At 41.7% G+C, this 12,804-nt stretch overlaps 1 protein-coding gene across 1 annotated transcript; it reads left to right on the top strand.

The window, feature by feature from the left end:
* The first annotated feature begins 1,007 nt into the window (after positions 1-1,007).
* Positions 1,008-11,692, top strand: LOC144456501 (POU domain, class 6, transcription factor 2-like). Its single transcript, XM_078151673.1, has 3 exons — positions 1,008-1,110; positions 2,329-2,497; positions 6,834-11,692. Exons 1-3 carry the CDS (start codon positions 1,008-1,010, stop codon positions 7,336-7,338), a joined length of 777 nt encoding a protein of 258 aa, XP_078007799.1. The 3' UTR covers positions 7,339-11,692.
* The last annotated feature ends 1,112 nt before the right edge of the window (positions 11,693-12,804 follow it).

Genomic DNA, 12,804 nt, shown 5'->3' with positions numbered 1-12,804 from the left:
ATGGTCTCTTACAGCATCATAAACATGATTTTTCTAGGTATCTACTGTGAAAATTCAAAATTGGAGATCATAGTGAGATGACAGCCAAAATGGTAAATCCCAGCTACCTTGATGGGCTAAGTGAATGAAAAAGCTGAAAGGATACTTTCTCTAAGGAAACTAGCTGTTAAACACTGAAGGACCCAATTAAAGTATTTCAAATAGAACTCTACTTCTTTTTTACATTTGAGCTAGTTTATTTGTTAAGTGCCCTTACTACCTCCCCCTACAAAAGAAAAAAACAAAAACAAAAAAGCGACTTCTATGAGGAGAATATGCTGTGACCACGAGCATGTTCTTAACCTCCCTCAGTATCTTTCCATATCTGTAAAACCAAGACAACATGGCCTCTCTGTTCCTTATGCATGCCATCTCTGGTCTCCGTTCAAATGCATTGGCCATCCTCCCCTCAACCTCAGAATTCTTCATTTCCTTCAAGATGTCACCCAAGCACCTCCTCCTCAATCCATTTCTTGAGCCCTTGACTGCCAGATACCCATTTTCAACTGATGATACATTAAAGCAGATTTCAATTTTTGTCTTTGTATGTCCAGCACTTAGCCCATATGGCACACGGGAGCCACTTATATCCTTGTTAATTGATGAATTGAACAGTATAAAAATCAAATGATACAATGTATCAAATATGCTTTGCAAACCTTAAAATGTTACATAAATATTATCTATTATTGTAAGTAGAGCTATAGCTTTGATTGGGGAAATATTCCAAAGGACCAATATGGGACCTGTAAGAAGCTAAGAATGAGGGCAGAGGTGATGTAGTAAGATAGAACAACCCCCGGAGCAGTTGGTAGGATTCCTGGCTTCTGGTTCTAACCCTCACCATATGATCGTGTGAATCACTTCATCTCTTTGTGCAGTCCAAAGGCTAAACAGTCTCTCAGGCACCTCCTCAGAGTAAAACACAAGAATGTTTCACCATACAAATTCCTCCAGCAGGAGGCAGCATGGTGAACCAAAGAGAACCTTGGAGACTGAAAGATCTGGATTCCATTCCTGCCTTTGACACATATTGTCTGTGGGGCCCCAGGAAAATCCCTTCCTATATTGGTACCCTGGGAGGGCAGAAGAAGCAACTCTCTAAAACTATAAGTCTTAATAAGATGAAATACAATAGGGATGAAATTCAAACTTCATCCCTGGATTCAAAAAACCAATTTAATCAAATGAAAGAAGCATGTCTAAATAGCAATTAAAAAAATATCTAGGGGCTTTAGTAGCCTGCAAGCTCAATATAATAGTGGGATGTGGCAGCCAAAAAAAGCAAAATTTGACTGCAAAAAGAGAATCTTCTCTTCTGAGAAATAAGGCTATAGATTCCCCCTGCCTGCCCTCCACCCGATCACACCACACCTGGCATAGTGTATTTAGATCTGGACACCAGGCTGTATGAAGAACAATGGAATACTACAGAATGTCCAGAGGAAATAAAGTGGATGGTGAGAAGGGATATGGGTATATGCCATAGAGAGGTGAAGGAACTGGGACTGTTGTGCTTATAGAAAATAAGAATCCAGGAGCCATGATAGCTCTGTTCCAGTGTTTGAATGGTGGTCGTGTGTGACAGGGATTAGGCCTGTTCTTCAGGCCCTAGAGGGCAGAGGAGGTTTGATGGAAAGGGAGCTAACCAGGAGAGTTGCCCAGAATTCTCTTTTCTGGCCAAACTGGCCAGTTTGCTCTTGCTCACACATGCCGTGCTCACTCTCTCTTTCTCTCTCTCTTGTCTCTGTGCTTTGGCGATTTCTGGGTTAGTCTCCACATCATCACCTCTTGGAATCAAAACTCTCTTCAAGGCGCAGTTCAAGACCACCCCCTCCCAAATTCAGCCTTTGTGGTTGATTATCTGACGTTAGTACTAGTGACCCTTTACCTCTTCCAAAAAAAAATTATTTGTAGAGATTTATTTTGTAGAGACAGATCTTGTATTTGCTTATCTGTGGACAAGTTGTTTTTGCAATAGAACATAAACTCCTGGAGGGCAGGAACTTTTGTGTTTTTGTCTTTATAACCCAATGCCTCACAGAGTGCCTGGCAAATATTAGGCATTTAATAAAATTTTATTGATTTGTAGTGAGCTGAAGAGAATTGAGATAAATTGGGGAATGGGATGGTTTGGAAGATAGAGGGAAATCACAAATCTAGACCCCCAGAAAGAGAACCTCTAATGCCCTCCCATTAAAGAATCCCCTTCACTAAAAGCCATTCTGAGCAGACATTGCCTCCTTGTGCTTTACAATATTGATGCCATTTTAAAAACCATCTCCACAGATCCACAGACAGCAGCTGGTGAGGTGGATGGGGTGAATCTGGAAGAAATCCGAGAATTTGCCAAAGCTTTTAAAATCCGGCGCCTGTCTCTTGGTCTGACGCAGACCCAAGTTGGCCAGGCTTTAAGTGCCACGGAAGGCCCAGCATACAGCCAGTCTGCCATCTGCAGGTAACACCTCTGCCACCCAGGCTCAAACTTCCTTGCCTTTGGGCCCGGCTCTGGTCCTTGCTTCCTTCTTATGCTGTGGCTCTTCCTCAAGCATGCGAGGGGTGAGGGCAGAGGTCGGGGGAAGAAGGGGGAGGCTGGAGAGAAGACAAAGCATGGAAGCTAGATGGAGATAAGTGGGACTTGATCATGTGTGCTGTGAACTGAGGGTCAGAACCTTTGAGGGAGCAAGGGGTGGAAGGGGACCTGATAGAGAAATCTGTGTGTGTGTGTGTGTGTGTGTGTGTGTGTGTGTGTGTGTGTGTGTTCCTTCCAGGGAGCTCAAGTCTTTGCTCTGAGTGACAAGAGAAAACACCAGACAATGGGCCTGGATTCCCTCCCTACTGATGCTGCCTACGCACTTGAGAGGCCTCTTCTCCCTAGGCCATTTTCTATAGTTAGTCTTATTGAGCCAATGTTTTGAGGCTGCCTGTCCCTGTTTGTGTCAGAGCTTCCAACATTTCTGCTAAGAATTGACAATGGGGGCTCCCCAAGGAGAAACAGGAGGAGAAAATTAACTACTACCATGCAAGGGTTTTTGAGATTTCCCTTGCTCAAAGTTTGAAAACATGAGAAGGGAAGGGAAGGCAAGGGGAAAAGAAAGTTGAGGAAGAAAGGGAGCAAGGAGAAGGAAGAGAGATAAGGAAGGGAAGAAAGAGGAAGGAAGGAAGGAAGGAAGGAAGGAAGGAAGGAAGGAAGGAAGGAAGGAAGGAAGGAAGGAAGGAAGGAGGGAGGGAGGAGGGAGGGAGAGGGAGGGAGGGAGGGAAGGGGGAGGGAGGAGGGAGGGGGGGAGGGAGGGAGGGAGGAGGAAGGGAGGAAGGAAGGAAGGGAGGAAGGAAGGAAGGAAGGAAGGAAGGAAGGAAGGAAGGAAGGAAGGAAGGAAGGAAGGAAGGAAGGAAGGAAGGAAGGAAGGAAGGAGTTCTTAAATGGCAGAAGAGAAAATGTCTGGGTATATCTGACCTCTCCTTAGTGAAAACACAGCTCAGATATTGTGGAGTTAGAGTTGATCCCAGTTAAGTAGTCAGGAGCAAAGCCCATGTCTGCATGTATGTGTGTTCCTCTAATCCTATGTTTATGCATGAGGTAACAAAGGCACTTAGGTAAGAGCTGCTTCCTCTTGGGCAATGCCTTATAGTCCTCTTCCATCAGGGAAAGCCAAGAAACCAACTCTAAACTCATTTAAGTGGGTTTTGTTCTTGGTGATCCATGAAATGCTCTGTCTTTTTATCTGCTCTTTATACTTTTAATGTATTCCCCAAAGAACAGAAGTGTACTTTTCCTGCAGTTTAAGACTAAGGTTATAAATAACATCAGTATGGGGTAGTGAGCTTGCAGCTCACATTTTGCTCAATGATTTTCCATAAAACCCATTGATTGTCGTTAAATACAAAAAGCTCCATAGGATCCTCTCACTTCTATGGCCTCCCCTACTGTTTTTTCTTATAAGATACCTCCCTGTAGAAAATAACCTTTATTCAGTCTATACAAGGATACTGCTGCTGGGAAATTTGTTTCCAGACCTGTATATCGTTATACCAAGCAACATGGCCTAAGACATCCTCTTTCCCCACAAGGAGGACCCCGGATAGGAAATATCACAGCTACCTGTGGCCAGACATTAATTACACTTCACTGGGGATGCCTAATGATCATAGGAGCCCCAAGTTTTGTTTTTCTAAGCTATGTCCAATTTGTGGTGGCTGCTGAATGAGTCTCTGGCCTATTTTAAATGTCTGAAATGTGAGTTCCTTATTGTCTCCTGTGCTTCCTAATTTGATGGAACCACTCAGTTGCTTGCAGTTGATATGACATTACAAGTCATATACTCTGGTTCTTGGAATCTTTCCCTGAGGGCCCAAATGAAGAGTGAGGACCAGAACAAAGTCTAAGAAATGAAAACAAAGCCTGGTTATTCTCTTACAAACAAAACTGGCCATTCATGGGGCAGCTAGGTGATGCAGTGGATAGAGCTTCAGCCTTGGAGGCAGAAGGACCTGAGTTCATATCTGGCCTCAGACACTTTACGCTTACTATCTGTGTGACCCTGGCCAAGTCACTTAACCCTGACTGCCTCACCAAAAAAGCAAAAAACAAAAAACCTGGCCATTCATGATAGTTTACCTTTTCTGGGCCTTTGCCCTTTGCCAAGAACTTTAGTCCCTACTACCCCTAAAAGACAGAGAAAACAGCTGTTTGCCAGCATTAAAATGTAGATCCTTCCAGAGGGCTTGATCATATTGGAAAAAATTGCTAACTCCAGTTAATTTCAGAGACTGAACGAAATCTCCATGTAAACCTGTGCTTCACAGTTATCCAGATTTGCCACATGCTGGTTGGCAGGGGACCACTTTGAAGGGGAGCTACAATGGTTCTGAATTGTTAGGAAGTACAGCTGCCTTTTCCCTCCTAGGAGCTGGAGTTTTATCTGTACCTCTTTGGAAACAAATGCACTATTAAGTAGAATGGGCTTCTCCAACATGTGGGTAGAGCTCAAGTACTGAGATCTGCTTTGCTCTTACTCAGTACAGAATAGTAAAATCTATTGTTCTAACAACAAGAGATTAAATGGACCTCAATACTGGGCTTCTGTATAATGAAAGATGGCCAAGTATTCAAATAATATACAGCTGTAACATCACCAGAGAACTGAGGATAGGAGGCAAACTTGATATGAATAATTTTCATCAAACATTATTCAACAGTTATCATTTCCCTTTGTATTGTTGATTCTTATTTGTCCTGCCCCATCCCCTTACTTCCAAGTGGTGCTAGAGTTTGGAATTTTTTAATGGAAAAAATCTACCTGGAGCAACATCTAAAGATATGACCATTTGGCACCTCTGTAGAATTTGTTTTGTTTTCCTACTACAACAGCAGAAATTGTCTAAACACAGAAGTCTCTGAACATCAGATGGATGCAAAGGAGCCTACTCATTCTATATCTTTTGATTGTCTTCTTTTAAAGCACATCATAATTCCCCAAGCAAGCATAGTTCAGCACCATGAACAATGGACAGCACAGAAGAATACCCCCACCACAGAAAGTCCAATGCTTTTCAGCAGCCTTTTCTATATACATATATGTATGCATGGATGGATGGATGGATGGATGGATGGATGGAGAGAGAGAGTGAGGGAGGGGGGGAGAGAGAACAGCTCAAATGGCTGGGGTTGCCATGCAGAATTGAGAAACCCCAAAATACAACTAATCGTATGTGACTTGGTGTTTTATTAAGCATGGATAAAAATTTATTAGGATAACTATTTGAATATTTACTTGTATATACTTTTATAGCCCAGATGTTTCCTATTGTTTGTTTGATGTAATGTAACAATAAAAAAAAGACTTCTGATTGCAAAATGATATCTAGATAAGATAGATAGAAGACCTCATTTACAGAAAATAATATTATTCCAATACATATGGCTAGTATTCCATAATAAACCCAGCTTGAGGCCTCCACAATATTAGTGTACTATAATGTGTTACTTCATCTGAAAGGCATGAGTTTATCTTAGCAAATCCAGGTGCGGAGTATTCAAAATAATTATAGTGCATTGAACTATTTGAGCTGAATACCACCATAGTGATGGAATAGGTTTTACCTAGAAAAAGCACTTGAAGCACATGGTGAAAAACAAAATTTTAAGATAAAGAGAGAAGCAAGTGATAGGAAGTGGGGGAGGAGGGAAAGGAAAGGGGAAGGGGAAGGGCAGGACAGAGAGAGAGAGAGAGAGAGAGAGAGAGAGAGAGAGAGAGAGAGAGAGAGAGAGAGATTGAGAATTAATAACACTATCATGGAATATTGTAAAATTCTAACTTTTAACTAATATTGAAAAATTGGGGAATCATTATAGGATTTTTTAAGGATAATTGCAACTGAAGGAGGATGAAAATTGGTGCATTTGATGTCATTTCCTGTCATTAAAGTTTTGCCTTAAGACTGTTAAAAGATTTCTTTGCTAAATCCAAAGCTTAGATTTTATAATGTACTGAGAAACTTTAGGATTTCTGCAAATTATGGTGTCTATCTTGGTCCTAAATGTCTCTTTCCGTCTCTGTGGTTATATGTTCCTAGTTCCCCTCCCTTTGTTCTGTCACCTGTGCATTTGTGCATGCGTGTGCGTGTGTGTGCACGTGTGCATGTGTCTGCATGCTGGAGCAATAAGTTGTCAAGACTTCGCCGGTGGTTTTCCTAACCCGTTGTCAATTCCCTCTGCCAGTCCATCAGGCAGGCAGGCAGGCCCACCCTGGCAGAGTGCCCAGTGTAAGACTCTTCTTTCTCAATTCTCCCCCCAGACACACCATCCTGAGAAGCCACTTTTTCCTACCACAGGAAGCCCAAGAGAACACTCTAGCTAGCAGTCTGACAGCCAAACTGAACCCTGGCCTTTTGTATCCTGCCAGGTTTGAAAAGCTGGACATCACCCCTAAAAGTGCCCAGAAGATCAAGCCGGTGCTTGAACGGTGGATGGCTGAGGCTGAGGCCCGCCATCGGGCAGGTATGCAGAACCTGACCGAGTTTATCGGGAGCGAACCCTCCAAAAAGCGCAAGAGGCGTACCTCCTTCACGCCCCAAGCCCTCGAGATCTTGAATGCCCACTTTGAGAAGAATACACACCCTTCAGGGCAAGAAATGACAGAGATTGCAGAGAAGCTGAATTATGACCGAGAAGTAGTTAGAGTTTGGTTCTGCAATAAGAGACAGGCCCTGAAGAACACAATTAAACGTTTAAAACAGCATGAGCCGGCCACAGCCATCCCAATGGAGCCTTTAACAGACTCTCTGGAAGAAAATTCCTAAAGGGAGCGAAAAAGAGACACACACACACACACACACACACACACACACACACACACACACCCCAACCTAAAACAAATGTAAGAAGAGGAAAGCCTGTCACTGGGACTGGGCAATTATAGCTCCATTTGTCACCCTTGTAAGTAAAAGACTGAGAAAACAACAAAGTGGACCGAACACTTTCTAAATGTCCATGTGATTTTCCAAAACAATTAAAATGTTCATGAAGAATGCCCCACACTTGCTGTGTGTGGTAGAATTTTCCCCCCACTTTCCCCTCCCCTCAAAAAGCCAGTTTTTTAATGGACTGAAAGTAAACCAAATAACTGAGTGCATTTTTCTGTATATTATGAAAATGTGGACACATTTTAAGGGGGAAAAAGCAAAAAACAAAAAAGCAAACCAACTTGTATGTGTTCAAAGAGAATCCAAGCCTGCCACCTGGAGGGGAGAATGTAGCCTTCCAAGTACCAAGGGCTGGTTCACTCTGGAGCCTATTAACCAAAGTCAGAAACATGGCGCCGCCAGCTCGGCCGATTGTTAGTCTACACTTTTATGAGCGTAAAGTTGTGTTACGAATTTTTACATTTGTACTTTCCAGAAATAATAGAAAGGCTGGTTTTTCCCATCTCTCCTGCCTGGTATTCTCACCCGTGGGGTGGGACCACTTCCTGAAGCCATCCTGTGACACTCACGATGATTTGTCATCTGGGGCTGAGTGGTCTCCAAGTGGCCGTATGCCAAATTGGTGGTATTTTCCTCCCGTGATAACTTGTGGGTTTAAAAGAAGAAAAGGAAGCAAGTGACATTTTGTTCCTTCTCTGTTATGGATTTCTGTGCCTCTCCCCACACCTGCATCCCCAAAATTCTGCCTAACCGTCCTAAGAGGGAGGAAGTAAAAGCATCTTTCCACTTTGACTCTGATGGAATGGAATTGGGAAATTTTGAGCTAACAAGGAATACTCTCAATGAACTGTCACCGTTAGCCCATGCTGTAATTGTGCTCATTGCTGTCCACAGCATGGCTCTTGGTTTTTTCTGTCTGTTTACATGGAACGTGGAACACTCACCAAAATTCATTTTGTAAGAGAAATAGAAATTGCACATTTGGTTCAATACTTCCACGCAACATGATGCAGCCAACACTTACTTACATCCCTGTGTTGGGGTCCTGTGCAAAATGATTTCTCTCCAAAGTCTTCTAGCCAAAGAAATTTATTGAAATGCCAACAAAAAATATACATTCCTACATATGCACCCCCATTCCTAAAGAAACAGGTCAACAAATAAACAATGCTGTTAGGGTTGTTGCAGCCTATCATATAGCGCTTTACTGTTAGCCTCATGCTTTCCGCCATATCTTTTTTCATTCCAATATTGATCGTCAGGGCTTGGTTTTTGTTTTTGGGGTTTTTTTGTTTTGGGGGGTTTTCTGCATTGGACTGTCACTGTAGGACTATATATGTTATCGGGGCAGTGAGTTAATAGTGGGTGTGGATGATGAGTCACAGAGAAGTAGCAATCAAAATTCAAGAGTGAGTTTAAGAGATGAGAGAAGCTCCATGAGGATAGAGAACAGTCCACATATAAGGTGTATTGGTTGAGAGAGAGGGACTGGCAGACAAAGAGAGAGAGAGAAGGGAGAGAGAAGAGGAGAGGGGGACAGAAAAGCAAAATAGAAGAGAGGAGGAGGGAGAGATGAGGGAGAGATAGAGAAGAGAGAGGGGAGAGATGGAGAGAAAGTGAGATTGCTCAGTTTTTCAGAAGGTCCTTCAGCATTGGGACAAATAAATTTATTTTATTTTGTAAAATTTACCATCTTTTCCTTCCATTTGATGAATGGACAGAAAGAATATTGTGAAACTGAGAGAAGGTAGAAGCGACGACTAGCTCATGAATTGAGTCTTTTAGCTCTTTGGCCTTTTCCAATGGCTGTAGATGGGAGGTATTTGTTTAAATGGGCATGAAGGAGGGATTTACATACGTTTCCCTGTTGTTGAAATGTAAATATCTGTTTCTAATAAATAATAATGTTACATGTAATAGTTTCAGGCAAATTTGCAAAGAAAAACCCACCACTATCCCCGCCCTCAAGGTGTCCAAACATTTGGACTGCCCACAGTAACATCCACCCCTAGTTTGGTTGTAGCTCAGTTTGTTTTCCTCTGTTGGTTAGTCTGCTAGTAGTAATGTCAATACTGCAGGAGATTCATTAGGTCTGTTGAATTCATGCAGTGTTTGGGAGGCCACATCAAAACCAGCAAAGAAACTCAAAAAAGCAGATGCTCCTGAGGTTCCCATCTCTATGGCACACTGGCAACTGGACCACAGCTTCTTTCAACATCAATGTCAACAACGCCACTAGAACCATTCCATCACTTACCCACTCCCCCACTGGCACCCATCACCACCAGCAAAACTGCATAAATACTTGTATGCTGGGAGTCAAATGACCAACACTTCCTCATTGAAAAACTCAATGTGTATTCTCCTAGGAACTGCTCCAATTTCAACAAAGAAAAACTCCCCAAGAAGAAAAGTTCACAAGACCCAGAACGATGGATGCTAAATGTTTAATCGTATGCCAGGAGCAGTTATATAAGGTCTGCTCAGTTCTGAGATCTATATTGGGAGAGAACAACCAGGACGGTGAAATGTAAAATACATATAATCTTCCAGAGTAGCGCAAAAAGGAATCTATTCATCCCACAGTCGTGAAATCATCCATGTGCAGTGATTTTTTTTTACGGTTTTCTAATTTTGTATTATGTTTTGTAAATTATTTATAAGGTGTTGTAATGCTTCTTATATTACTTTTTTACAAACAGGTTTTTGCTATGAGGCATAAAGAGGTGCCTGAACAGGTTCTTGGGGATATAAATGATGTATGTGTGTGTAACTCACTTGTGGGTCTTGTGGACCATGCCTATGGTTTGACTCCATTGCTGATTCCGTTGGGAAAGGACAGTGCATTTTCATGTTTCCGTGTCCCTGAAAGTTAATATTGCCACCAACGATTCACAACAGAAAGCAGTTTCCAGCTCATGGGATTGTCTTTTGAGCATTGCCCTGCATTTCTGGTTGATTTTGAGCTCTCTTCATTATTTCTATTTGACATGTGGGCCAACAGTGCTGTTCCTTTCACCTTCTGTTTCTGTGATTGGTTTATAGTCTTCTCCTGCATGGATTTTGGGAGATTTCTTCTGACCAAAAGCTGTTTTGGAGAGTTACAAATATGAAAGCATTCAGAGGTTTCAATTTATTTATGTTGTACCAACCCACATCTACTCCCCCACCAAACAAACATACACACACAAACACACGCACACACAAACACACACACAAAGAGAACAAGGAGGCAAAAGGAGCTAGAAAAGAACAAGTAGAGGCGTACAAAAAACTCAAGCTATAACCAAAAAGTAATTATGAATTGCCTTTGCTCGTCTTCTCAATGCTGGACCAAAGCTCAATGTATGTAGGTATATGCACATTGTATAGATATGGCTAAATGTTGCTGACAATCTTGCAATACTAAACTGTTACTATTTAAGAAAAAAGATAAACTTTCATCAGTGTTTACCTCAGCACTCTACTTGTACCCCATTAATGACCAACACAAAATGAGAGACAAAGATGGAGAACATGGAATTGAATTTCCATGTCAACGTTTGACTCTAAAATCTCTTTGGGATAACATTTTGTAATGAGCTTTTGTCACGTGGTTTGCTTGTCTCTGATTTGAGATTCTGTGAGGCACACTTGTTAGTTTCTTGTCAAGGAAGTGAGTTTCTGGTTATTATTTTTATGTCCTCTGTGCTGTAATCTACAGAATGGTCACCAGGGTCACTAATGAAGCCCTGCCAAGAGATCTGCTTTTCCATGCATGCTGCACGCTGCAGGAAGGGGGCAGTACAAAGAGGGACTCTATCATTTTCCAATAATAATAATAATAATAATAATAATAAGGATATTGATATTAGAGGAGTTGCCATGATGGACTTGTGACCAAGAAGCCAAACTGGATATTTAAAAGCTCCTAACTTGCTCTGACATTGAAACCAAAGCTGATTTACCTGCACAGGTTGCTTAATGTTAAAAAAAAAAAACACTGACAAACTGTACTTTATCTAGAGCAATATCTGTATGGTCAGTAAAGCTGCACTTTGTGTATTTCTTAAACAGCTTCAGATCTGTCACTTTTAATTTGTACCATAAAAAATAAAGAATTGTTTGACATGAGTTTGTAGCTGACATCTGTCTTTAACTCAGGTGTACTATTTACGTGGTCAGTGTTCATGTGATGTCACCACCAAAAGTGTTGAGTTCATATTGCTATTAAATCACATTTTAAATGGAATGTTTGTGTCTTCCACTAATGTCCTCCCCCAATACCATATTGGTGGGGGTGATCCTGCATTTTAACTCCAGGGAGCATAAGCTCCAGAATGGGCCAGAAATTCTTCAGGTAAGAGTCCAGTGATCAATTCTATCTGTCATCTAAGAACCAACCTTGTTATATTCTGGAGCACAAGTTTGACCTAAAGGTGAACAATGTCAGACACCACAAACTTCAAAGAATAAGAAGCAGAGGAGTTGCCATCTGCATTGATGAAGAGAATCTCCATATCAACAAGCTGAAGGATCTGTCATATAAAAGGAAGGAAGGAAGGAAGGAAGGAAGGAAGGAAGGAAGGAAGGAAGGAAGGAAGGAAGGAAGGAAGGAAGGAAGGAAGGAAGGAAGGAAGGAAGGAAGGAAGGAAGGAGGGAGGAGAGAGGAGGAGGAAGGAGGAAGGAAGGAAGGAAGGAAGGAAGGAAGGAAGGAAGGAAGGAAGGAAGAAGGAAGGAAGGAAGGAAGGAAGGAAGGAAGGAAGGAAGGAAGGAAGGAAGCACTGTGCTAAGTGTTTTGAATACAAACATAAAAGGAAAAACAGCTTACATTCTAGTGATGAAACACAGAGTATATAGGAGAGTAGAGGGAGGAATGTTTTGGTTTGGTAAGTCACAGGGATGGTGAGTGAAGCCATAGGGAAATTGATTAGCATACTCTTTCCATTAGTGATAGAAGTATTGATCTGATTACAGTTCCAGACCAAGAAAGTGGTGGCAGCAGAAGGGACAGCAAGAAGATGGTCATGATGGAATCTAAAGTATGACTAGGGCTGGCTAGACATAGCCATATGATAAGCTCACCAGTCAGAACAGAGTGAGTCCCAGGTTAATGGGAAAGGGAAGGAGGATGATAAATTATATTGTGTGGTTCAAATATTCAAACAATATGTTCAGAATATCTTGGGACATAGGCTAGTAAACCGGTTTCATCTGAGATTATAAGACCAATATTTTAATGACTTACCGTCCACATTTCGTGTGATAATGCAACCTGTATTAGAATATAATGTAACACTGATTAATAATGGGAGGCACAGAAACAACCAAATCTAAACACCTATCCAACTTAATGTCTAATTA

Source organism: Phascolarctos cinereus, unplaced genomic scaffold, assembly GCF_003287225.1.
Source record: "Phascolarctos cinereus isolate Bilbo 61053 unplaced genomic scaffold, phaCin_HiC Scaffold_4;HRSCAF=312, whole genome shotgun sequence".
Taxonomy (NCBI): domain Eukaryota; kingdom Metazoa; phylum Chordata; class Mammalia; order Diprotodontia; family Phascolarctidae; genus Phascolarctos; species Phascolarctos cinereus.
This window is presented reverse-complemented; position numbering and strand designations above follow the sequence as displayed.

Bases quoted from the DNA above. Each gene is read 5' to 3' on its own strand.
- LOC144456501 (XM_078151673.1), top strand. From the start codon at position 1,008: ATGGTGAACCAAAGAGAACCTTGGAGACTGAAAGATCTGGATTCCATT. The intron at 1,111-2,328 runs GTACCCTGGGAG...CCATCTCCACAG, and splicing joins GAAAATCCCTTCCTATATTG to ATCCACAGACAGCAGCTGGT. The intron at 2,498-6,833 runs GTAACACCTCTG...TTCTCCCCCCAG, and splicing joins AGCCAGTCTGCCATCTGCAG to ACACACCATCCTGAGAAGCC.